At 39.2% G+C, this 27,748-nt stretch overlaps 1 protein-coding gene across 1 annotated transcript; it reads left to right on the top strand.

Annotated features, from left to right (window-relative positions):
• The first annotated feature begins 4,026 nt into the window (after window positions 1–4,026).
• Window positions 4,027–26,968, top strand: GABRA6 (gamma-aminobutyric acid type A receptor subunit alpha6). The gene is made up of 9 exons (XM_045027840.1): window positions 4,027–4,064; window positions 4,281–4,399; window positions 4,892–4,959; window positions 6,371–6,591; window positions 6,679–6,761; window positions 7,942–8,085; window positions 8,530–8,682; window positions 13,006–13,265; window positions 26,675–26,968. The coding sequence occupies exons 1-9, from the start codon at window positions 4,027–4,029 to the stop codon at window positions 26,966–26,968; spliced, it is 1,380 nt and encodes a 459-aa protein (XP_044883775.1).
• The last annotated feature ends 780 nt before the right edge of the window (window positions 26,969–27,748 follow it).

Genomic DNA, 27,748 nt, shown 5'->3' with positions numbered 1-27,748 from the left:
TGCTCTTGTAATCCCAAGGCTGCTCTCTGTTGGGCTGGTCTGTTAGTGCAGGTTAGAAGAACAGACTTAATACTGCTCTAACTTGTGCCAGCTGCCAAGGGCCATGTTTATACTCCCTCTTTCCCTGCCATCCCCCCTGCAGTTGCTGCAGGGAGAAAGGAACCATAGGAGCTACTCTGGGTGACTGTGTAAGGCAGCTTTAGGGCAACTTTGGATTCATGGAACAGTGCCTGGTGCAGTACAGGCTTTGACCCTGAGGATCTCTTTGTCTCTCAGCTGGCAGAGATTTGGAGCACTGCAGAGCTAGCACATTCAATCAAATGCCTTTTGTAACGCTGCATCAATTTCTGGGGCTATGTTGTGAGTGGGCATTGAATGAAATCTCATCCAGCTCTGCTTGACCTAGGAAGCTTGCCATGACATAGGGTTTTGATGAAGAGAAGGGGGAAAAGTTTTTGAATAGGAAAAAGGGAAAAAAATACCCCATGCTCTGTAAAGGACAATAGAAACAGAAGCACCAGAGCAGAGCGCTCTCACTAGCTAGCATACCAGTAGGGTGACCAGATAGCAAGTATGAAAAATCGGAACAGGGGGTGGGAGGTAACAGGAGCCAGAAATCGGGACTGTCCCTATAAAATTGGGACATCTGGTCACCCTACATGCCAGTCAAAACCAGGAAATGCTCCTCCATACAGCACTACTAATGTAGGGCCTTGTCTTGCAACTGCTACTCACATGAGCACAAATAAACTATTGAAGTCAATAGGATGGCGCACATGATTAAGGATAGTCCACGTGAGAAAGTGTTTCAAATTTGGGTTAAAATTACTGTGTAATTTGAATTTTCTCTCTGTCAAATACTGAGGTGTTTTTGACTGTCTACTCTTTCTCTGTCCATAGTCTTTTCTGTGCCTTCACCTGTCGTTGCCTGAAATAGAGAGACATATGCATTATGCCTAGCAAAACTTATCTCATAAGGTTTTAATTAATTTAGTTTGCTCATATGTTGCATCAACAACTTACAAATGTTTCTGACCAAATAAGTGATATAATAATTTTTCTATATCATGGACATACCTAAAACTGAATTTCCAAAAGTATGCACAAATGTTGAGTGTCTCAGTTTTGGGGAGACCTGATTTTCAAAAGTTCTGGGCATCTGCAGTCCCCACCAAATTCCATTAGTCAAGGGTGCTCAGCACTTCTGAAAAATCAGGCCCTAGGCATATGAAACTGAGGCACCCAAAATCAGGAAGACATTGGTCTAACTGTGTTAATGAATTAAATATACCAAGTAGTATATGCCACCATGATCTGTAGCAGTGAAGGTCTCTTAAGGGGAACAAATGGAGTTTAGCTTCTCCAGAGGAATGGAGCGTTAATAGAGAAAACTGGTGATAGCTCCTGCCATATGGACAGAGCAGGATTGGTGAGAGAGGGAGGCCACTAGTGTCTTGTTCACCGCTCCACTGACAGCAGAGTCATAGTAAAAATGGCCTGACTACTGGTACTAGTCAGAGTTGGATCAAGAAGTGAGAATACTAGTCATGTCCAATTATGGAGACAGCATTCTCCCCTTCATCTGACTCATGTCCTGACCCACCCTGAGTCACCTTGTCCTTCCACTTTGTACATTAAAAGCCTTGTTTTGAACTGGACTGAAGAGTATTCAACATTGCAATACTTGATTTGATTAATAAGAAAACGTGTGCTCTACTTAAGCAATAATAACAAGGTGCAGGCATTTCTGGGGATTAATGCATGACTGAGAGGAGCCAATGGCACTACAGCACTGAACCATTAATCCCCAGGAAGTGCCTTGCCTTGAAGTAGCTGTTATTATAAACTAAAAAAGAAAGCCAAAATTGGGTTTATGTATTTTTTATGCGAGATGTAGTTTCAGTTGATATGTACAAGACGTTTCTGGAGAATGAATGCCCTGTGCTTTAGCCATCAGCTCAAGGTTCGAGTCGTTTTATGATTTCCGTTTGAACACTCAGGGAGTGAGCAATCTGAGAAGGTGCTCTTGCTTTTATTTTGGAGCAACTGCTTTCTTTCCTTAAGCAGCAGGTGAAAAGATACCATTCCAAGCAGTGGTGCTGATGTAAGTCAGGGAGTATAAGTAGCTGTGCAGTGACTATAACAAAGTTTCACAGCAGAGCCACAAAAAATTGTTAACATGCAGAATATCGGGGTTGGGAGGGACTAAGGTCCTCTAATCCACCCCCCTGCTCACAGCAGGACCAATCCCAAAACAGATTTTTGCCCCACATCCCTGAAGGGCCCTCTCAAGCATTGAACTCACAACCCTAGGTTTAACAAGCGGATGCTCAAACCACTGAGCTATCTCTCCCTGTAAGATAGAGGTGTTTACATATTTAATACTAATGGAAGCATGTTTGCTAAAAATGGGTATTAGTGGTGTTTAAAGGCTAAATGCAGTTTTAATGTTCTGACTAGAGTGGATGCACATAAAAGCTGTAGAGAACATGCCAGCGAAATCAAGTGTATTAGAGAAATAGGGAGACTTTTAAAGTGGTGGGCCTGGAATCCTGGCTAGTGATCCCGAGAGGGAAAAAAACCCCCATGGCATGGCAGCTTTGATTTTCTGATTTCTCTATTCCATACAGTGAATCCCTTTAATACTTTATGTACTTACTGTGATGTTTATAGGCTAGATAGTCCCATTCTCACATAATGTCACACAAAAATGTCTCTGAATGACAATAGATCATTCATTTTGTTAGCAATTATATAGCTTAGAGCATTTTTACCCTTTTTTGTTGGACCCAAATCTTAAAGTGGGTGGGGAAACACCTAATAAACAAACCAACTGTTGGACTACATAGAATTAAAGAAAGATCTCTACTGTGACATGAACATTCTCCTCCACCAGCCTCATAGAATCACCCTGCATTGGGTCTATCAATGGGAACTTAAATATATTTGCTTATAGCCTCAGTGAAGGAAATGTATTTTAAGCAACAAAATGTTACAAAGAATTAGTCTGCTTTGATCCAATGACTTGTTTCCCCCGCCTGTTACTATTAGGAGACAAGACATCTAGTTGTTTTATTTATAACAGAGCTAAATGCATGCATGCCAGCTATATCATTTAGTGGCTTTAGAAGAAGTAATAATATCACTGAATGATAGGCCTGATCTTACCTTCCTTTAGATCTGGCTATATTAACACAATTGTTGAAGAATGTGATCCTTAATGATCCAATCAGTAATACCTATCATTACAACATTAGCAATGATACATAAACCCTAGTATTTAAAATGGGATAGCACCAATCCGGGCAGAAGTAGCATGTTTCATAATGCTCTGGTTTAAAATCCAAATATAAATAGTTCCATGCAACTCCCCAATAAAGATCAGTATTAAAAAAGAAAACCAGCTTTGAAGGGTGAGCATATACATGTTAATGGGGGATTCAAGAAACCCTATGATAGGTTGAAAGGCCTTGTCACCGTTAAATCTGTTGGGAAAGGTCAGAAAACAGCCTACTAGAAAATCGTAGATTTTTTTTAAAGTTCTAATGATGCAGAAGCTGCATAATAATCTCTCTGTGAACCACAAAAATAATAAAAGCTGAGGCCATTTCTAACATAATCTCTATCAGCAAGATGCCAGCGCTTTTCCAGATTTCCTAACGGGTCCCTGCTAATTCCATGCCAAAACTAGCAGTGGATTTCTTCCTTTTAATCTCCCCTAATGCCTTATTCGATTATTGTCACTGCTCTCCGACCGTGCACCGTCCCTTCAAACTCTAATTCCCCAACTGAAACAGTCAGACGAGGCTGAACCGCGGCGTGGAAATCAAACCGCGCGCATACACACGCACAAGAGGGTGCCGAACCAGAAGAGGGAGAAAACAAACAACTCCACCCGCACAACTGCACTTTTAGATCCTAAAGCCCCGGGCATTCCCAGGGGAGAGAGGAAAAGATGGGCTATGGAACTTGCTCCAGTTGACTAGGCAGAAGGCTAGCCGGGAGTCCTGACCGCGGTGCTGAAGCATGGCTTGGTTGTTCTCTTGGATGTGCATCACTATCTGGTGAGTAAGCTCTTAAACAATACTAAAGACAATCAAAGACTAAAGCAACCCAAGTGCCCTGCCCGGAATCGAGTCAATGGGGGAAAGGGGATGGGTGGCGGGGTGTATGTTTCCTGGTGTGTTTCCCTGACCCCGGCTAAAGAAAAGCAACTGTTGGCTTTGCACGGAAGGGGAAGGGCTGGCTGGATGATGGCATTGTTGATGTGTTAATTGCAGTGTAGACAAGGCGCTGGGGAGCCAGACTGATGAAGGGAAACTGTACTCTGAAAACATCACCCGAATTCTGGATAAGTTGTTGGATGGATATGACAACAGGCTCCGACCTGGATTTGGAGGTAGAGGAAACCCAGTATCTTTAACTGTAGCGCTCCCCTCCCCTTGTGCCCAAAATCGATCTTAGAGAGGAAACAGCTGCATGCCCTGGATTCCTACCCCCTTCTCCTAGGGAAAGTCACACCAGTGGAAGGTGTCCTCCCCCCACCCCCTTCAATATAGACGTGTCTCTTCCAAACAGAGACCGTGGCGGTTTGCAGAAAGTTTGCATCTGAATTACCCCTGCAGAATGGAGTGGTTTACAGGAGAAACAATCGCTGTTGATTTACACAATCCAGAAGCAGGAGGTCAAAGTGAACGTTGTTCCCTGCGTACACCCCGTTTGTTTTGCAATCCACTAGGGAACAAGTTCCTTCACAGCCCCGGGGCCACGCTCATGCCCCAGCCAGGTTGCTGTGCAGGTAGGAGGATTGCTGAGGGAAATCCTGTCGCTAGCACACATCTCTTTGCTTGTGACCCTGGCAGTGCTCAGAGCTTGTTTGAATGTCCGCTAGGTGCTGTTACAGAAGTCAAAACGGATATCTATGTGACCAGCTTCGGGCCCGTGTCAGACGTGGAGATGGTAAGACTCGTTATAAATTACATACACCAGGGGCTCGGTAACACTTCCCCTTTTTTTGACATTCTTGCCGCACAAACCGTGGGATCTTTCCAGCATGGGAGCTTCGCTTGTCCCTGGCCCTGGTCTTGTTTTCCAGGATTCATTACGGTGGCATCTGAGTGGACTGTCATTAGAGCAGATTACTAGGGTTTAATCTTCTTGACAATCCCTGTCTCTGAGGGACCGAGCAGAGAGCATTTACAGAGAGCGAGTTCCACAATGGTGTCAACCTAACGGGCCAGGCAATTTCGGCAGCATTTGCAAGGAACATTTGAGAGGAATGGGATGCAAATAAGTTTGTTTCCCAAGCTAAGGCAACGAGAGCGACTGTTGTTTTGCTGAGTGTTGAATGAAAGGAAGGCTTGGTTAAAGATGCACAAGCACCATTAAGAAGGTTTTAGGCATCTGTGCTACAATGCAGAGCTTTACAGCAGGGCTGCATATTAGGAAACAGACTAATAGTAAAACAAAAACATGAGTAATTCGGGAATATTGATGAGCTCCACCCTTTCCTTTTCTCAGTAAAGCAGTCGAAGCTATAAGGTGTGGTACCCGAATACAGGTAGCTGCAGACTCCTATAAAAGTTATTCGTTTACAAGAACGTACATTGAAACCAATAGCAAGAGTTTAACCCATCGAAACGAAACTATTTCCCATGCTCCCCAAATAACCATGAAGCATATTTGCATTCTAGAAAAGGTGTTCGCTCTCCAGCTATGAGTCACAGTGGCTGTGTATTCTCTAACTTGGGCGGTTACTGTTAGGTGTCTATATTTGGGCTTCTGAGTAACTTGTTTAGGTGCTTAAATATGGATTGAGGAGACTAACTTTAGATGCTCCTTGAAAAGTTTGACATGAACATTAGAAAAAGTTTTTGAAAGCAATAGCACTATGAAGTAACTTGACATGCTGTGTAATCACACTATAATGAATATGTATAAGATTTTTGTAGCAAATATGCAAAATAATTTGCATAAGAGATATTGAGGGTGTCTTTTTTTGTTCATTGTCACTAAGTACTGAGAGTTTCTTTTAGCAGTCATAACGCATATAAAACTAGACATTTGTATCTCCTTACAACAGCAGTCATTTGAATTAAATTGTGTTTTGTGAGAGCAAAATGAACTTTCTTTGTATTCATATCAAATTATCTGTTCAATGATTAATTCGCAGCTCTTTATTAAAATAGTAAGAAAATAGGATATTTTTCTCATAGACTGACTTTTTTTAGCAACTACTTAATGATAATAGGATTAAAGCGATTAAGCAGTGGTGAATGAAATGTGGTTACCACCTGTGTTATGTCCTCCACTGAGTTATATTAGGTCAGTACTTTTGGCCATGACCTATGATTGACTTGTTTTCCTGTAGGAATACACAATGGATGTTTTCTTTCGGCAGACTTGGACTGATGAGAGGTTGAAGTTTAGTGGGCCAACTGAAATTCTTAGATTGAACAATTTAATGGTCAGTAAGATCTGGACACCAGACACCTTTTTTAGAAATGGAAAAAAGTCAATTGCTCATAATATGACAACTCCTAACAAACTTTTCAGAATTATGCAGAATGGAACTATTCTCTATACGATGAGGTAAGATTCTGCTGTGCTGTTTCCTGTTGAACTTGTTTTCAACTGTTAATGAAGGAACTGAGTACAATTTATTTTAATGTATTTTAGACTGACCATTAATGCTGATTGTCCCATGCGGCTGGTAAACTTCCCTATGGATGGGCATGCTTGTCCATTGAAGTTTGGGAGCTGTAAGTTTTTTGTAAAAGTTTAAGATTTTTTAATATATTTATTCATATTTGAACAACAGGATGTAGGGCCTGTTAGTGACTTTAAGAACTTGAAAATGGGGTCCTTAATAGGAGTTAATTAACTATAGGCCCATATCCCACATCAGAATCTGCTCATGCATACCACTAGTACCAGGACTTTGCATAGTCAGCGGAATCCAGGGTAGTGGATCTCATTGCAAGCTCATGGCTATAAACTGTATTGTGTTTTTTGTTATTCTGACGCAGCCAAGTGTATACTGGTACCTTTTAAATAAATCTGTTGTTTTAGCAGTGAAGAAAGGTTATCGTTATATGCTCTCACTTATTAAAGAAACTGGTATATTTTGAATGAAGAACTATGCTGAAATTACCACTTGCAATCACCAGACTTTCTGCCCTCAGCTGGAGGGAACCACCCCTCTACTGTGGGCAATATCAGAGTGAGTGGGATACCTCTCAGGGCCCTGACAGTCTCAGAGACCCACATGTGTGGCAGATACACCACATCAAGAGGAGGCTTACGTAGAGAGAGGGGGACCCATCATCCCAGGGAGCCATAGTAATAGCTTATGTTTCTTAATAAGCCCCTTTAATGGTAGGTAGATGGGTGGTGGTTGTAGTCTATGTAGCACAGGGGGGGAAATAAATACAAAGGCCATGGGGACAGGATCACCTTTTATTTATAGAGGGAAACAAGACAAATATTAAGGGAGCACAAATGCATTATGAATTGATAGGGAATTTTAAAATTAGAATAAAAAAGAACCTGAATGTAATTCAAAACCCTCAAGCTGAGGCATGTTATTAGTCTATGTTATGGGTTCTCAACCTGGGCATGAGCACTGTCTGCCCTTCCTATGTGGCTAAATGGGAGAAAAGGGTCCTGTGGAGATGCTAGCTACATGGGAGCCAGGGCGAAGAGGAAGGTTGAGAAGGAGAAGCTATTATTACTATTACCCTCATCATTCCTGTCCCCCTCTCCTGTTTGTTATGCTCAGGAGTTGAATCTTAATTAGAATTGAATTTTAATTAGACTAGAAAGAGTTTGTAATGGTAGGGACCAACTCCTACCATAGTGGGACCATAGTATTTATTTTGGCCATTGAAAACTACTGTAATATAATTAATACTATTGATTCTTTCCTCCATGATACCCCAGATGCCTATCCAAAAAGTGAAATCATTTACACATGGAAAAAGGGACCTCTGTATTCAGTAGAAGTACCACAAGAGTCTTCCAGTCTCCTCCAGTATGATCTTATAGGACAAACAGTGTCTAGTGAAACAATTAAATCTAACACAGGTAAGACATAGCCTCATGTAGAATTGACACATTATAAAACACTCATTGGAAACCAGCTAAATTGCTTTCCTTTTTTATCTAACTGTTCACTCTTCTTCCCCTAACTAAAATTGCTGAAAAGGTTTTGTTTGTTTCCTGCAAAAGATTGATTTTCAACATATTGCTCATAGGTGGGCAAAGTTTAATGTAACTTTCAGGAACACTGCTTTTTCAGTAGCAGAACAACATATCAAAATAATAACTGATTCACCTTTTCTCTTTATCTCAGTTGATTCACTTTAGCTTCTATTGATCAGCTAAACTTTATCATATAGTAGAAGGCCCATTATTCGCCACTGCTTTCCTCAAAACACAGCATATTAATTTAAGACATTCCAAAGTTTACTCCAGTAATGTTCATTCATATATTGCCAAAATAATGCTGACATACTTGTCTCCTAACAGGTGAATACGTAATAATGACAGTTTATTTCCACTTGCAAAGGAAGATGGGCTACTTCATGATACAGATTTATACTCCCTGCATTATGACAGTCATTCTTTCTCAGGTGTCTTTCTGGATTAATAAGGAGTCTGTTCCAGCTAGAACAGTTTTTGGTATGCTGTGTTAAAGTCTCTGCAACAGCATGTCATCATTCCATTTATTCATCACCTTTCATTGCTTGTTTGTTGCAGGTGAATATTCACTTCAGCTGCTCTATTTTCATCTGCAAAGGAAAATAGGCTACTATCTCATTCAGACATATATTCCATGCACCATGACTGTAGTCCTGTCTCAGGTTGTGTTTTGGATCAACAAAGAATCTGTTCCAGCAAGAACTGTGGCTGGTATTAATGTTTTTACCATGAAATTCATTTGTTGTATTGAATCCACTGTATTGAACAGCTACTGTAGTGTGATGGGAATTGGTTTTTAAGTAGAGGAAGAAAAAGCTAATGGATCCCAGGGAACAAAAATAATTAATTGTCTTGAAACCAAATAAATAATGTTAAAAAAATCCTACTACGAACAGAATTCTGTTCTCAGAAAATTTACATGGTCAATTTTGACCGTTTCTGTTGTGTGGTATCCATAGACATTCTGGGCATATGTGCATGGAGAGTTTGAGAGTTAAGATCCACCATTCAGATTTGAGAACAGAGGTTTTCTCTTGATTTGTATTCTGTTAAAATCAATACTTAGATTCAAAGAAAGGTTTACCAATAAAACTAATGAAAATTAAATGTATAGTGTTAACTTTTCATAGACTTCTCCAATTTATGTTAAAAGAGTAACAAAATGCAAACTAAACCCCTATCACAAGCTCTCTTATCTGCCTGTCTCTCATGACATTGGGATGCCTTCTCTCCAATGGCTTGGGTTAAAGGATGGACTATCCATTTTATATTTTGGATCCTCATCTCTGATATATATATTTAGCTTTTGTAAGTTAGACTCTTCTTCTGTTTACTTCATTCTTAATTTTGGACCTGTACTGTGCCCATCAACCTCAAAGACAGAACTTCCACCAACCAAATGGTTGAGAAGGACTGGAGTATAATTAGAGCTGGACAAAAAATTCTCATCAAAAATATTTACAATGAAAAATGGAGAAACATTGTAAATTTTAATGCATTTTTCCCAATATTATTTTTCAACCAGCTCTAGATATATTATTGTAAATTCCTTGGAGCCCAGTCCTGTAGTCTTTGTACAGACCAAACTCCTGTATTTGCCTTTTATACCAAGACTGCAGGATCTAGGGTCATATTTTCAGAAATGTTGGTTGCCCAACTTCAGGGGAGAGGAGGATTGGCTTTTATGGGTCTCACTTAACTGCAATGGAACTATTAATATACGTTCAGCTACTCATGTGCATGTTAGAGCCACTGGACACCTTGGGCCCAATTTTTAGAAGTGCCAAGCGCACACGACTTTCATTGACTTGAAATAGAGTTGTGCGTGCTTCTTCATTCTTACAATCCCAACTGCAGTTGGGCACCCTAAAAAAACAAAAATCTGGAACCTAAAATTAGAGACCACTTTTGAAAATGTGGAAATTAATGTTTATTGTCTTAAGTATTCAGACAAAACTATAAAGAATAATCAGATACTGGGATGAGTTGATATAATAGATTTTAAAGGGTGCTTTATTGCTATTGAAGTGCAGTGTGTATAGAACAAATGTGGGTTGACAATCTGACATCATAATATAACACTCCCAGTACTGTGTAGTTCATGGAACAGTTACAGATGATCGGAAGCATATCATGGCATATTTGGTGAAATGTATACTGTTCACCTGACAGGCTGAATGGGGGATTTGGAATTGCTCAGTCTATTGGGTAAATAGGTCTTCAGACTGATTTTTAAAAAAATATTTACAGACATCTGAAATGACAGTTTTATGAGCCATTTCAGACTGAAGAGTAAATACAGAATTAGGAACAGAGGAATATTCTTAGAAAACACAGTAAATGCAAGTGCCACTGCCAGTTTTGCTGAAAAATTAGTAATAGCAAGCCTGACACTTTGTACAAAAAATATACCAATTCCATCAGTCCTAACTCAGGACTATACTGAAAGTTTCTGCAGGGTAAGGACTGATGGATTTATCCCCATTACAGCCTGAACCTGCAGTCTTTATTCAGAGAAAACTCCCTTGACTCCAGAGAGATGATTTCAGGCTCAGTTCCTTACTACCTAGAGCAAATTATCAGGCCCAGTGACAAATCAGAGGTTTAAAATGGAAGACCTGACATCCCATTATGTATAACATTGGACAACACTGATGTTATAATTATTATCTAAGTGAATTTGGCTCGAAAAGTCATCTGAATTTCCCCAAATTAAAGGTTTAAAGAGGGGGAAAGGAGAAATTAATGATGGGAGATTAAAGCTAGTTTGCGAAAACCAATTCCAACATTATATAAAAGGGGCAACATTGTAAGCAGATCGACTCCCTCAGAAAGGGGTGCAAGATTACAGTCTACAAAAATAAGGAATGCTATGATCCCAAGATGAAGGGGAAGCAGGGGTCATAAAGATCTGCTTGCTAGAAACTTCTGAAAGAAACAGTGTGGTAGGCAGAACCATCTCAGGTACAGTAATACTCCTTTGTACTGCTATGTACTCAAAAAGGGCAGTGGATTCCCAATATGCTTTTCCCTATATATGTATTACTCCTGGCCTGGAGTGGAATAAAGAACATGGGTATTTCTAAGTATGCCTTATTAAGAGTCATATGCAAGTTATCCTTTAGCTTACACCTACTGTGTTCATGGTCTCACCACTTCATCCAGATTCCATATCTGTCTCAGAGTCCTCACAAAGAGTCCCTTCTATATGAATATTTAGCTAATAGATTCAGGATGGAAAATCTTATGCAGAGATAGATACGATCAGCTTTCTCTTGTTTTCGTATCACACTGGGAGCCAGAATTTGAACTTTGATCTATCATATTCATTAAAATCTCAGAGGTGGAAAGATTCTTAAAGCAAAATTTTATAATGCAAGCAGTGAAATAAAATGAGTTTTACAGTGATTTTAACTGAACTCTCTTAAATCTTACTGAGAAATATTCAAAATCTATAGCCAAAGATAAACAAATTTTTTCAACTGTGTTTTAGCATTCTGTGAGATAAGGCAGATTTTGTCAGTCCAGAGCATTTCAAGAAAATCACCTTCTAAAATCATTCAGCCCTCACTGATAGGAATCTTCCAGATTCCTAATATCTAAATTCCAGTAGTGATAAGTATTTATACAGACACTGAATCCATCATTACATTACTAAATATTGCTAAATAGCACATGACCATGTTCTAATCTCAGCACATATAATCTTGAAAAGTTCACCCGGGTGCATATGTGAGTCATGGACTTTTGACATTGAATTATACTTCAGACTTATTTATATTTCTGTTATAAAAATGTCTGCCAAATGTTGGGGACAGGAGATATTGGTTTTTTTTTAAATCTTCTATTTGCATTTTATTAAAAACATGTTAGATTATGACATTGGAACAGTGGTACTCATCTGCAGATAGTTGACAAGCTGCATCTTGAGAGTGAGTTGCAGAGAGAACCCTAAAATAATCAACTCACATAGTCCAGAGGCTGCAGTGAGGTGTTACGTCAGTATGTGATGACACTGCATTCTCATTGTTCAGCATCATTCATAGCATATTGATGATCAATACAACATAACATAACATTTTCTACCTCCCACCCACCCTTTCCTGATCATTGGAGGAGAGAAGCAGTGTTCTGCAATCTATTTACTTCAGTATAAGCTATCCTCAGACCCACCTGCCACTGTAAAGAGTTAACATTGATCTTGGAAGCTATCCTGCCACTGGTCTTCATGCAGAACTCCCATGAGTTCTGTATGACATCTTATGTCCCTTCAATGTAACCCCAAAGTGGGGTGGGTGGAGAAGGATGCTGAAATTACATGTTACTAAACTATAGTATTTTAACTTGGATTATTGCAATAGATAGTGCTCATTAACCCATAGGTAAAATAGGTTTTTGAAAGCTGAGCTCTTCCTTTCTTATATGGGACTTGCCTTGTGTGGTCCTCATGTCATTCCTACAACTTCCTTCTCTAGAAAGTGGTGCTTCCAGGCATGCTGTTATGTCCATGTTTTAGCATCATTCTAGAGAGAACCCTTACTCACTGGCTGGGTATCTTAACTTTACATTTGTGTACCATTTTAAAATATGGCATACAGTCTAGGGTGGCTTATTCACTATGGTTAGATATACAAATATGAACTATTTGAAGCACAAGGAGTACTTTGCAATCTGTTAATCATCTGATAGGGAGCGTAGTATTGAAACAATAGGAAGTGTAATCTATACATTTATAACAATTTATAAGCAATATGGATATAAGCAAAATCCTAATACCTTAATTTTCATTCTGTTATTTTAAAGGGATTACTACAGTTCTAACAATGACCACTTTAAGCATCAGTGCGCGCCACTCTTTGCCCAAGGTGTCTTATGCTACTGCCATGGATTGGTTCATAGCTGTGTGCTTTGCCTTTGTCTTCTCTGCACTTATCGAGTTTGCAGCTGTCAACTACTTTACCAATCTTCAGACTCAGAGAGCAATGAGGAAGGCAGCCCGGGCAGCAGCACTAGCAGCAGCACTAGCAGCAGCAACTGTACCAGCAGAGGACGAGATTGTCTCGGTAATTGCTCATTTTTCTAATAATAAGCATCATATAGGATGAGACAGCCAAAGTAGTGAATGCAAAACAATTGAACAATGTTAAAGTGATCTTAGTCTGGAACAGATTACATAACTGAGTCACATCAATTCAAACGTCAAGGAAGTTATTGCTCTCACGTCAGAAGGTGAAAGCAGTTCATTTGTAGTTGTTTGTACTAAGTGGAGATATTCTTCAGTCATTCTTATTTATATAAAGCAAAATAATTAAAGAAAAACAACATTAGAGCGTTACACACAAATACTTTCTTCAAGCAATGCTGTAAGTCCTGTGATTCAGGGAAATAATCACCAGAATGCAGACTACATCATAGTAAGATTGCAGAATTTGCAGGGCACTGTTCAAAAAAGAGTGAGAGCTGTGCATTGGCTAGATGGTTACTGGATCACTGTTATATACATACCATAAGTGGGTCAACTGGGGGAAGGGGAATTAGCTTTTACATAAACTTGGCATCTGTTACTTGCATAAAGAGCTGTGTTGGTGGAAGCTTTGAGAAAGCCACTGAGATACAGTTTTAAAGGAAGAGGGGTAAATATTCAGCACATGCGAGAGACAGAAATACTTTCTCGTATCAAAAGCAAGATATGTTAAATCATTGAAAATTGGTTTTAAATATTTTCACTACCAAGTCTCCCTAACTAATGATACAGCCCCCATTATCATCAACATCAGTTTATTTATATGCACAACACTAATCCAAGCTAAGTTAACATTATCATCATCTCCGGTTACAGATAGGGAACTGAGGCACATAAAGATTAAGGGACTTGCCCAGGGTGACCCAGAAAGTGGGTAGCACAGCTGAACCCAGTTCTCTTGAATACCATTCCACTGCCTTAACCACAAAGCCATCCTGCTTCTCTATGTCAAATCTCAAATTCCCTAGCTAAAACATTTCTATTTAAATATGTTTTAGTACAACTTAAACTGTAATAGGTTAGGTGTATCTCAAACCATTTAAAAAGTAGTAGGGTACATTTACTAACAAAGGTGTAGTTGTACAGCCTGTTACTGTTGCTGCTCCCCATTGAAATAAAAAAACAACATTTCCTTGACATCAGTGGCAGAAGAATTGGGCTCATAAATCTTAGGGCTTGCCTAGAAAAACAGCGTGTGGCAAACTGAGGTGCAGGTCTACAGTGCACCAGTATGCCGTCCCCTAGTGTGCTTTAATATACGCCTGTAAAGCAGAGTAGATTAAAGTGTTCTAGAGAACTTTTAATGCATGGTAGCAGGGTGTACACGGACAACTAGCATACTGTAGATTTATACCGCAGCTGTGTGTCTAGACAAGCCCGCAATGCATTTTAACAGAGATTTGTTTTAGCATTGGGAAGAAATATGAGACTCCAGAAAAGACAGACAAAATAAAGAAAAGCAGATTATTCTCATAACATCTTTTGTCTTTCATAAAAATTTAAAGAAACTGTATCACACATTACAACTCAGAAAACTGGGCTTTTTTCCTGCCCAGATTGTGTAAAATGAGGTTAAAGACCCCCCCCTCCCCCCCCAAAAAAAACCAAACAAAAACTCAAGCAAGACTGACTTGAGCAAAGCTAGTAATGTGTGATAGAGTTTGCATAAGTTTGCAATAATGGATAATGAAAAAGTATATTTTTATTTTGATGAAACTTGTAAATAAATAAGCGTAAAGTAAATCTAGATGTGCATGTCGAATATTTACATTTTTATCATTCTAAGGAAACCTTAATAATAAGTTGCCTCATCAAAACTTACAACAAAAGCTGATAATATATTTGTTAATGTTCAGATAAAATAATTTTTTTCAAATGTCATGACATTTGAGAAAGGCTCAGTTGTTATGACTGAATTATTAGTATTTGACTGAGGACATTACATACCCTATGGGCTGTATATTATAACAGCAAATTAATGCTACAAAGGTAAAATGCTACAGATCTAAAGACAAGGAGCACTTTAAAAGATTTTAAGTCCCCCCCCCTTTTTTTTTTCAAATATAGATTTTCACAGGAAATCACTCAGGCAAATATCAAAATACTAAGTTAAATAGATCACCTGGCATGACATAGCAAAAGAAAATATTAACAAAAAGCACATCCCTATCTTAGAATAAGAACCCTAAACTGGAAAGACATTTCGGGTCTGAATCCCTGAATAATGCTCTTCATCATTTGTTCCATTTAAAGACCCAAATATATAGAATACTAAAGAACATATAATATGATCTATAGAGCGTCCATTATATATAAACAATGAAATTAATTCATAGAGGACAGAAGGAGGAGAAAAGAACAATGTGATAATGGTCCATAAAGTCCTGCGTTCTTGAATAAGGGAAAAAATATAATTTTACACAATTTAGAGTCCAAACACAGTAGGCAGAGACATCAAATTATATCCAGTAAAACACTTACTTAAGTACCGCAGTCATTAAAATTCTGAGATCCCAGAAGAAAAAAATTATATTAGAAGAGCCAACTCCTCTTCAAAGGTAGACAAATTTTTGCCTCATTTTTTTTAAGACACCAATACGTATAGTGGAACCTGAATAAGACAAGGTGGCTCAAGGAGGCCTGGCAAGAAAACTTGCCCGATGTAGTTCCTATTTGCTGTTCCCAGAAGTAGCAGTGAGGAGGCCCACCCACAGCACTGGTTGCCAAAGGCATCATGAGCCTGATCCTCATGGTGCTGAGTGCCCTCAGCTCCCACAGAACAGAGAGTTTAGCAGAACTCAAGAGTCTCTAGCGAAAAGAGCATTACATTCATGTTGCAAACGTTCAATCAAATACCAAAATCCAATCAGCACTTTCATTATTCTCAGCCTCTTCATCAGTTCTCAAAGTCCTCATATTGGGTTTCAGAAATTTACAATCCAGGGTTTTGGGTAGGATTCTGCTCTCTCTTGCAGTGAAGTTAGAATGGTGCAAAATCCCTATAAGGTACAGAACCATTGCCTTTCACAGAGGAACTCCCCTATTTTCAAGCTCTAGTGCAGATCACAGAGGAATTTCAGCTTCCCCAAAACAGGGCCCATATTCAAACAGTTTAACTTCACACTGAGCAATTACAGCAAGTGACTTTTTGCAGTTTGCCCTCCTCTGCATAGTCCGCTGTGGGGTGACTCTGCAACAGATGCTACAAAGCAAAGGAAGTGAGAGCCCGGCTGCTGAGGACATTGCTCCATATAGCTGCTTTCCCAGTCATGCCAGGGCTTGAGTCTAAAAAGCCTGGCAGCTCCCACAGCTACTGAAGGGATTTACATATTCTCCATACCACTGTAGCCCAATCTGAACACAGGCTAAAAGTCTGACCTTGAAGAAATCAATAAAGCAAACAAAGAAGTTTGAAATTCGCACTCTGTAAAGTTTCCCTCTCAAGGGTTTAAGCCTCAAACAACTGTAGAAGTAAGTACAATCAATACTTCCCTCTTTTTTCACCGTTTTAGCAATAAAAGCCAGCAAGTGAGTAGTAAAATATCTAGAAACACAGTCTCCAAATATTTTCCTTAACAGAGCTATTTACAAATAATACATGGCATCTAAAACTAGGAAAGAAGCAAAAACCAACCAAGCAAACAATATAAGCCCTATACAAAAGTCTCCAAATTTAAAAAGGTTGCAGACAGCAGTGCATAGAACTTCTCCCCAAGCAGAATTTCAGAGTTGGTATCTTCAGAGAGGATGTTTATACCTGTGGAATATTGTTCCACTTCCACCCTGCTGGTTTGGCATAAGGATGTACCCATCTCTTCAGGAATAGGAAAGGGAAAACCAAGGGAAACCACAAAAATCTAGAGTTCTTATGAATTACAAGAAGGAGATGTAGCAATCAGTTGCAACAGTGACTTCTTTAGGACTGCAGCTGCTTGACTCTGTTACATTTAAAGGGCTGACCCTCATAAAGGCATGCTGGGAAAAATTCTTGTAAAAGGCAGCCCTGGTTCAAGGGGAGTTCATAGGAACTAGAATGTCATTAAGGAAGGTGTTTTGAGGAAAGGAGGTGTGTCTGTGTTTTGTATACTACTGCTATATCACTCTCCTATTTGTCTAGTCTCTTTTCCCTTCTCTTTCTAGAACCCTGCTCCTTCTGTTTTTTATTCAGTTCTTATGCTTTGGTTTCTTACTCCTTATTTGATTCTAAATCATATCATTGCTTTCTTTTACAGTTCCTTTTCTCTCTGATTTCTGCAAGGTCTATTTCTTCTTGTTCTAGATCCTTGTATACTATTGTTGCAGGACTTTCTGTCTTTTCTAAGATGTCCTCTGTGTGTGTCAGAATTTTTTTTAACCAGGCCCTGTTCTATTCTCCCTCAACAATGTTTTAAAGAGGAAAATTTTTCTCTCCCCCCCCCACCTTTCTAAGTAGCCACCAAGTTCTCTGCATCACGTGTTTAAAAGAAATCCCTTAATTAAAAATCTTCACGTTCTCCTATGCCCTCAGATCTTGTCTCCTTTTCTGTTCAGTTCTAATATTTCTCCAGCAGAGTAAAAAAAACCAACCTTTCTTCCACTATGATGGTGGGTTTTGTTTTGTTTTTTTGGTGATTGCCAGGGGTTAAGGTTTATCAGTTGGGAGTTTCAGGAGAAATGTAGTGAGCAGTGTTTGTGTCAGAAGGAAGAGTGCCATCTGCCTTCTGTCTTTATAGAACTTACTCCTTAGATAGTGAAAGCTGCTGGAGAATGTTAAGGTTAGGCTAGTTACTGAAGAGCCCAGGAGCAGAAAATATAAAAGGGTTGTGTCTGTGTTAGACGGGGAATCATTCAGTGCTACCAATACAATTTCATTAGTGGTATTAATGGGGTGAGTTACAGTGTAAATAGGACACCAGCATTTTTGCCATCATGTTCTCTAAGCCTGTCCCAACCAGTCTAAGTGATATGGTGGTGTGTATGCCCCTGTTTACATAACACTTCCACTGGTGGTATAGTAACGATGAGATAGTTGCACCCAAACATTTCATTGTAGCAGACAAGACCAGAGAGAGAAGATCTAGTATTGATGAAAATTCAAAGAGTCATTTAAAAGCTTTAGTTGCTTGAATAGTTTTAAACCCATCAAGTTAAAGTGGATTCAGAATATGTTCAATATTTTACAATTCCAAATCTAATTTTGTCTACTACAAAAATCATTCAAAATACAGTAGAAGTGTCCCTCTCACCCTTCGGGACAGTTAATTTTGTTCAAATGCCTCTTTTATTCAAAATCTCTTGCTAATATGTTGTTACATAATCCTCCACCAAACCTCTGTAATCTAAAAATAGAGAAGGCACAAGACCAAATTCTATTTTGTCATACTCAGTGGAGTTGCTACAAACTTCCATTAAGTCCTTGGACTTCATTGTTTTCAGTCAGATACAGTGGGCTGAATTCTGCTCTCAGTGAAGTGATACAAACCCAGAGTGACTTCACTGGTTGCCAAGGAGTCACTCTAAATTTATCTCAGGTAGCTCAGAGCAGAATTTGGCTCATTGTATTTGTCAGCCGCAGGTGATCTCTGTGTGAAATACAAAACTATGGGCATTCCACTCCAAAATATGACAGCAACAAGCTGAGAATGCATCTGGACCCTGATGGAAGCCCATTTTTATTCTTACAGTAATTTCATTTGTTCCAGCATATCAAAAACAACTCCGAATCTATAGCATAGGAAAGCAGTGCAGCTTTTAGATTTTATTCCATTTCAAATATGTGTTTTAAATATGAATCATATTGTTTCTTCCTCACAGCTCTCTTTATTCAGTAGGCCCAGATCCTGAAAGTGTTGCACGGGTCCCTAGGTGCCTAGAACCCTCTGGACTCTCACTGACTTCAGGAGGGAGCCAGGGTCCACCAGTACACTAAAGGACAGGGACCTAAGTCACTTAGTATGGGTGCCTGTTGTACAGTATCCAAGAGCTTTTGCAGCATGACAGTCAAAGAGCTTAACAGGGATTATTTCCTATACAGCTGGTCAGAATTTTTGATGACATTTCGATAAACAAATGAAATGTGAAAAAAAATCAACAAATAAAAACCCTTTCCAATTAAATATTTTTGTGAAAGCTTTTTGTTGTTTGTTTTTTTCAAAGAGCTCTTTTTCCTAAGCCACAAAGGGATATGGCTCCGACAGCAGAAGATTCTTATTCTGTCTTTAAGCAACATTCCTCAAGTGTAGAGGAGCCTGATGTTTTTCCAGTATAAAGGATTTAGTTCCCTGTGATTACATCAATCAGAATATGTTGGACATGTTTAATGAGTATCCTGATGTGGCTGAAAGGAGAGGGCAAGTAACTGATGATCATTTGGATCCACATGAGTTAAATGTTTTCTAGAGCTAGAGCTGAGCGATAGGGATGGGAGAGAGAAGAGAGAGTTGAAATCATACACAAATATATGTTAAATGTCTTGTATTTCACGATATGAGGGTTTTTCCCCACTAGCATTTAGACATTTTTGCACAGTATTGCAGTCTGATCTCAGTAATCACAGCAGCACATATTAAAATAGGACAAACAAATGTGATTGCACAGTAAGATGAAGGAATATCACTTCTTTTTGCATAAAAGCTGCAAAGATTGCACAACGTAAGTGGAGAGACTGGCTTCTGCTCACAGTTCCACTTGGGCCACTCCAGAATAATTCCGTTTAAACTGCTGGGTTGGCACCAGTGTATCTAAGAGCAAAACTTGGTTTTAAACATTTAACATAAATAACATAAAATAAATATATTTTGTCAGAGGATCTGCAGTGTCAGCCTGCATTTTGATTTGTCATATCATGGAACTGCATTGAGATAGCAAGATCATAAATCTTTAAAAGAGCTTTTATTTTTTTACCTGCTGAGATCACAGAATCATAGATTATTCAGGTTGGAAGGGACCTCAGGAGATCATCTAGTCCAACCCCCTGCTCAAAGCAGGACCAATCCCCAAATGGAGTTCTGTGTTTCTTCTGCAGATGTTAATAGCGTTAGTAACAGCTGTGGGCTCAGTTGTGCCAATTCCTTACCTGTTTTAAATGTTGGTGATGGAACCAATAGATGTTGGGAGCAATGTAGAACTTTGGAGAGAAGGTTACTAATCGAGGGCCAGACAGTGAACCTCTTATACTTACTGGTAAGCAGTTACTCATAAGCTTGGTCTCGTTGACATTGGAACTACTCTTATGAATAAGTACTCACCATTGTGAGTAAAGGCTCAGTAATCTGGCCCAATTTGGAAGTAGATTTAATATTTTCAATGGTGTTTTGGTTTTAAATCTATATCTATGTCACTGGGATCTAAAAGAGTGTTCTTAGAGTCCTTTTGCCATTAGGTCAACAAAAAAAAATAAGAATGAAAGCTCTATCAATTATTAATTATTGTTATTATCTAAGTTTTGTAGTGTCTAGGGTCCAGATCCTCAAAAGTAGTCAAGCACCTAACACCCATAATGGAAGTTAGGCCCTTGAATAATCTTTGAGGATTTAAGGCCACTAGTTAGTTATTTCATTTACATTGTGTAGCACTGGTAGGAATGTCACATATTCATAGGTATATTAATAAGAGGAAAGGGGGAAAAGCATAGGAGACATGCTTTTTTCTTGTTTAATGCTTGTCCAGGCATATTTGAGCTTTGGCACTAATTTCATTTTCATTCTAGTGTGATGACAGCAAAATTCTATATCCTTAGCGTAGTAAATTACAAAGGAGATAAGAAATATCACATTTTTCTATCTGAAAGTTTAGAGTTTATTGCCATTATTTTCTTCTGACTTCACTGTACTGACAGGAGAAGTACATAATTTTAAGTGAGCAAAGGAGACAGCAATAAGAACAAGTACAAATTGTTTTAAAGTTTGTTGGTATCTAGGCACATACATAAGATGCTCATTTTAGTGCCATGCTACAAGCTGCACTGACAGCATAATTACATATCCGCAGTACAAAGGAAGGCAGATTTTTAGATAATTTCAAAGTGATTTTTAATTAGAAATATGAAGAGAAAAATGTACACACAAAATTCATAATATACACACAACATCGCTATAAAAATAGAGAAGGCTAGAATACAGAATTACATACACTCTAAAGTGATATTTTCCCTATCTTTTCTAACTGGAGGTAAGGGCCTGATGCTGCAATTTGCTGAAAGCCTCCTGAGTTGTGTCAAGAAAACCCTAGCAAAGTCAATGAGAATGGAGGGTGATAAGTATCTGGATGGAATAGACTCCCAGCTGCTTTGTGGGCATCCAAAGGACATCCAAATTAGTTTAGTTGTATGACCTTAGTTAGTCCTAGACAGCACCTTACTACTCTATGCAGTACAGCACCTCCTGTTTAATTCTGAGTGATTGTGCAAAGTTCCACATGCATGGGTCAGACTGCAGGCATGGAGCAATTTTGTTCATTGTGCTGCAACTTCACAAATCTGCATTGTCAGCAAAGAGGCCACGTAAAGGAGCCAGTTTCTTTTGCAATTTATCAAATCAACTAACAGTGTTTGAGATTTTGTGTTAGGTGCGCTGGACAAGTTTGCTTTATTATATCCCATAAAAGCAGGGATTAACATAGCTTGCTAGTTGTAATAGTTCATATATTTTCTTTCTGTGTAGTGTTTTGGCAAATTTCATCACTGTATCCTAATCTCAATGCTCTTTGTCAAAGAAAACACTCAAAAGGGAAAATCCAAGTAGAGAAAAGTAATGACTACAGCAACTATTCAGAGCTCAGCTGCCATAGAACCTGCAGGCTCCCATCCTCATGCATAAACTTTATCAATTTAATTTGAATGAAAGCCACAAGTTGTTGCATCCTCTTGCTGCTGTTCCATGGCCAGAGTCTCTGGGTGAGTCTTCATTGGTAGCTGAGAAAAAGTTGTATTATAAATTGGAGAATAATTTACAATGATAGTGTTGGTAAAGACAGTCCATTGCAACACAAAAGACCAAGTCCTAGGCTTCCATCTGCCCCTTTTGCATTGCTTAAGTAGCAAACAGGGATCTTTGAATTGGTTTAAGCAGCTATTTGAGGTTTCCCCTCCAGAGAGTTATACCAGCTCTACCTGATGTTCCTCAGTGTATGGGGCATGCCCAAGTAACTGGCCATTAATGGCTGGAGCAATAATGTGTCCTGGCTGCTGGAATAGGCCATTGAGGTGTAACTTAAAGCAATTTGATGCTCCTTTTAATTGCTCCAGTTGCCATCCAGCCACTGGCTAGGTCCAGGGTTGGGAGCATAAAACTATCTTGTCTAGCTCAATGGGACCCAAGAATTGGGACTAATTAATATATTCCACCTTGAATCTGTGATCAAGGATTCTGTGACTGCAATGCTAAATGAAGATATACAGGTGGGCCCTTGAACATAAGGGAGAAGTTAAAATAAAAGGAATCACCTGTATCTTGTGGTGGCAAAACCTCCCCAAATTTGTCATCATCTGATGTGAAGAGAATGTTCCTTCATAGCATGGTAGGGACAGGGGTGCTGGAACAATTCATATAGTGGGGGTGCTGAGAGCCATTGAATCAAACTATAAACCCTGTATATGATGGAAACCACTTCAAGCCAGAGGGATGTGGCAGCATCCCTGCCCCCCTCCCCAGTTCCAGCATCTATGGGTAGGGATGTTTATTTCTTAAAATTTGTGCTACACTAAATAAAGAACTGCCCACACCATGCTCTGGGAATACTTCACTCTTAAAAATACGTCCCCCAATAAACAACCTCCGGCAAGTACCTGCAGATAACCCACCCTTGCAGCAATGTAAATATAACAAAAAGATTAATAAACCCACTGACAAAATCACCACCTCAGCTCCCCTCAACCAACTCCCTATACAAAGGGATTTGCTATCTTTGCATTAACAGTGGAACAATAGAATGTTAATGTACCTTCTGCCAAAGCATCATCAGCAACCTGTGAGCCTATTTTTCTTTTCACTATGGATGTCTACACAGTCTGGGGGAGAGAGCTTCCCAGCCAGGGTTGACAGACTTGGTCTAGCAGGGCTTGGCTAGTGCTCTAGAAACAGTGCTTTGAAGTTGCAGCTTGGGCTGGAACTTGGGCTCTGAAGCCTAGGAATGGGGATGGGCTTCAGAGCCCAAGCTCCCGCCTGAGCAGCAACTTCAAAGCAGCATCTACACAATTATTTTTAGAACACTAGTGTGAGCCCCACTAGCCTACGTCTGTCTACCTGGGCTGTGTAGATATACCCATTTCGACCAGCTATACACCATGGTACCTCCTCGACTCAGTGTACTGAATCCTGATTTACACCAGTGTAATTCAAGGCAGAATTTGTCCCGATCTATATATGTCAGAATGCTGTTTATTGACAAGTGATAGGATGAAATAACAAACACTTTTTAAAAAAAAATCTGCTCATTTTCCTCCACTGTGGAGAGACCAAGCCCTCTTGTACAAAATCTAAAGACAAACCACATTGTGTGTCTAGCAACATTCCAGTTTCGAAAGCAGGGCACAAAAGCAGAATGGGATAGTGACTCTGAGCGGAAGTAATGGCTCAGGCTCAAACAGCTAGTCTGTTTAGAGAGAAGGATTATTATGATTAGTGCCAGTGCACATGGATAACCCTCTTTCTGTTTCTGTGACACATCTGTGGATGATCCCCCCTTCAAACCTGTCTGCTGCTTGCAGTGTAACTGGAAAATACAAAAATCAAACATCTGTGTTCCAGATAGACATAGCCTCACAGTATGTATGCCACTTATAATCCATCTGCAAAACATGTTACTCTTCAGTTACTTGACTAGTGTGGGCAGGGGACTTGGGATTCAGGAAAGAAATGTGTGTGGGGAGGGGTAGAAACAGAGAGAGAAAGAAAAAGCATTATCTGTTGTGCAAATAGAAGCTTATTTTTCTCCACTGCCTTCTGTTTATGTCTTCTTAGACCAAATTCTGCAAGTGATACACATATACAACTTCCATCAATTTCCATGGGAAATAAGCATGTGCATCCATGAGCAGAATCTGGGCCTCTTGTGAGAAGTGCGTGGTTCTCTTTCATACTCTAGCAGTGATACCGAATACTAAGAAGATAATTCTTTTACATCCCTTTTGTTCACCAAACATAAGACATATTGTCAATACCAGGTTATCTGGTTATCCGTAAATGCATGATATTAACTATAGATTACCATAGAATAGAATAACAGTTTCAACACTGTGACGTTGCACTCTATATGACTTTATAAAAATATGCTCATGTAACTGGCATATGCTTCATGCAAAAGGTCTCTTGTATCATTACAAATCTTATAATCTACTGAGTGTGATCATCCTATTTGTATAAATGTACCACTCTTGTATCTGAAACTAGAACTATGAACTATAACTGAGGGCCTATTGTAATTATGCAAAGTGTAGGCCATTAATGGTGGTTTGGAATCTTGATGACTCCCATTAACCAGGACAATTGACTGCAGATGGCTCTGTTTTACCTGTAAGTCTTCCTGTATAGGTGTGTGCTGGCAAGTGGGTAATAAAGTCTTACAGTGACATGTGATCATGTCACCTGAACTGGAATCCATCTTTAACCTAGTGCTTTTCCATTGAGAAGGGGGGGAAGGAGGGAACCCAGAGGAACAAAGGATTCCCATCTTATGCAAAAGATATGTAAATGGGTGGAACAGAACAAAGAGAAGGCAGCCATCATGAGGAATCCCCTAGCTACCACTTGAGCTGGAACAAGGGCTGTACCAGGGGAAAGGATCGTGCCCAGACTAGGAAGGCGTCCAGTCTCTGAAAGAGACTTATTGAAACATCTCTCAGGGTGAGATTTTATCTGTATTCAGTTTGATTAGACATAGACTTGCGTGTTTTATTTTATTTTACTTGGTAATTCACTTTGTTCTGTCTGTTACTACTTAAAACCACATAAATCCTACTTTCTGTATTTAATAAAATCACTTTTTACTTATTAATTAACCCAGCGTATGTATTAATACTCGGGGTGGGGAGGCAAACAGCTGTGTTTCTTTCTATCAGTGTTATAGAGGGTGAACAATTTAGGAGTTTACCCTGTATAAGCTTTATACAGGATAAAACAAATTTATTTAGGATTTGGACCCCATTGGGAGTTTGGCATTTGAGTGTTAAAGGCAAGAACACTTCTGTTAGCTGCTTTCAGGTAAGTCTGCAGCTTTGGGACAAGTAATTCAGACCCTGGGTCTGTGTTGGAGCAGACGGGCGTGTCTGGCTCAGCAAGACAGAGTGCTGGGGTCCAAGCTGGCAGGGGCAGAAGTAGTCTTGGCACATCAGTTGGCAGTTTCCAAGGGGGTTTCTGTGATCCAACCCACCACAAACACATGTTCATCTCTTTATATGCTAAAGGCTCAATCCTGCAGCTGCTGCATTGAAATGAAGTCCGATGCATGGAGCAGCTGAAGAATCAAGCCATAAAACTTTTACAATAAGACACTGGGATGTTCTTAAATGAATGATTGTCATAAAAATCAATGTCCAAATAATGAATTTTGCACAGTTTTGTAACCAAAACTAGATATCCAACAGCATTTTACCATGCTATACAATTCAAATATAAAAACACAGAAATGGCCATATTGGGTCAGACAATGGTCCATATAGCCCAGTATCTTGACTTCCGACAGTGGCTGGTGCCATATACTTCAGAAGGAATGAACAGAACAGGGCAAGTGTTGTCCAGTCCCAGCTTCTGGCAGTTAGAAGACACCCAGATTATGGGGTTGTGTCCCTGACCATCTTGGCTAATAGCCATTGATGGACCTATCCTCCATAAACTTATCTAATTTGTTTTTTAACCCAGTTATACTTTTGGCCTGTACAACATCCCCTGCCAAAGCTGACTGTGTGTTGATTGTGCATTGTGTGAAGAAGTAATATCACAACACTATTTTACCATACAAGTATTCTTGTTAATCTAATGATATTTAAATTACTGAAGACTTCAATCATCAGTTTCAGTCATTCTGTTTCTGCAGAGGATGACTGAAAAAGCTCTTTAGGTTTTCACTAATTCACATCCACAGAGATTATACCCAATTTAAGTGCCAACATTTTTATCCATTACCCTGAAACATAGGTTCTTGGGACACCTTCCTTCCTCAGATTCGGTAAGCTTCAAGCCTAGCTATGATGATAGTAGACAGAACTAAGCAGAATCAGTGAATCCACTGGATTGTTAACTCTTTGGGGTAAGGGCTGCATGTATCTTTCATGTAGTGAGAGTGGTGCACATATATACATCTGAGGACTGATTCTGGCCATTAGCATGTCTATGTGTATTAATTTTGTGTCTACTTTAAACTGTACAAAGAGGAATATATATAGAAATATATTATATAAATAAATATATATAAGAAACTGCAAACATGTGTCTCAAATCTCACAGCTGAGAATCTGGTAATGTTTTCTCCCTACAGCATTCTGATTCCAATTGTAACCTGAAGAAGCGAGTGAACTCCACAACCTCTCAGACGGACCAGTCCCCTGAAGCCAGCATAATGTCCAATAGTGCATCTCAAGGTCAACCAACATCTATTCCCCTGCCAGCCCCGCCACCGCCACCACCAGCACCGCCACCAGCAATCGGAGGCACTAGTAAAATAGACCAGTATTCCCGGATCCTCTTTCCAGTGGCATTTGCAGGATTCAACCTGGTATATTGGGTTGTTTACCTTTCAAAAGACACTATGGAAGTGAGTACTAGTGTTTAATTGTGTTCAACTGTTACAGAATGAAAGTATGCTTTAGGGGCTGCATTTTTTTTTAAATCAGCCTTGGAACTTCAGTTACTCAGTTCTTTGCAGCATGGACATTTGTAATAATATACATTAGCAGCCAGTGAGAAAGGAGTATTGAAGACAAGGAAGTAATGCTATTCATAGGGGAGAAATTAAAAACATTTCTTACTACATACTTTGAGCAGGTTGGGGGCAGTTGTCTAAGTCTGTGTATATGACAGTATTCCTAGCAAATTTTATTTCTTTCATCACTTAATCTTGTTAGGTGTGACAAGGAATGGTATAGTATTTGTTGAAGAAGTGAAATGAAGGAGCTAAAAACCCGAATATCTTCTATGATTGCCTTAAAATGATGAGTTTATTTTGCATGGTCTCTTAAAAGAAAGAAAAATTTAAGATGCATTCTAAACAGTAAACAGTAGGAAAAAATTGGCTACACTTGCATTGTACATTCTCTAAATACTGCTCCATCATAACTTTGCATAACTTTGTTTAAAAGATTTAGTTTTACTTGCATTTAACCAGCACAATGTCCTGTCCTTAGTATTCCCAGACTCATTCCTAGGTGTTGTGGAAAAGATGCATATGATGCAAATTTAATGCTCCTGGGATAATCTGTCAATGATTAGCTTATCATTTTCAGGCAGTCATTAAAACCCTAAATCTTTCTTCTAATAGCTTAAATTCTCCTTTGAACTTATTCTCTTTCACCTAAATACAGCTGATGGGACAAAAGAATGATGCAACCCATGA

This window comes from Mauremys mutica, chromosome 8 (assembly GCF_020497125.1).
Source record: "Mauremys mutica isolate MM-2020 ecotype Southern chromosome 8, ASM2049712v1, whole genome shotgun sequence".
Taxonomy (NCBI): Eukaryota; Metazoa; Chordata; order Testudines; family Geoemydidae; genus Mauremys; species Mauremys mutica.
The sequence above is the reverse complement of the archived record's forward strand: the minus strand, read 5'-3'. Positions and strand labels throughout refer to the sequence as shown.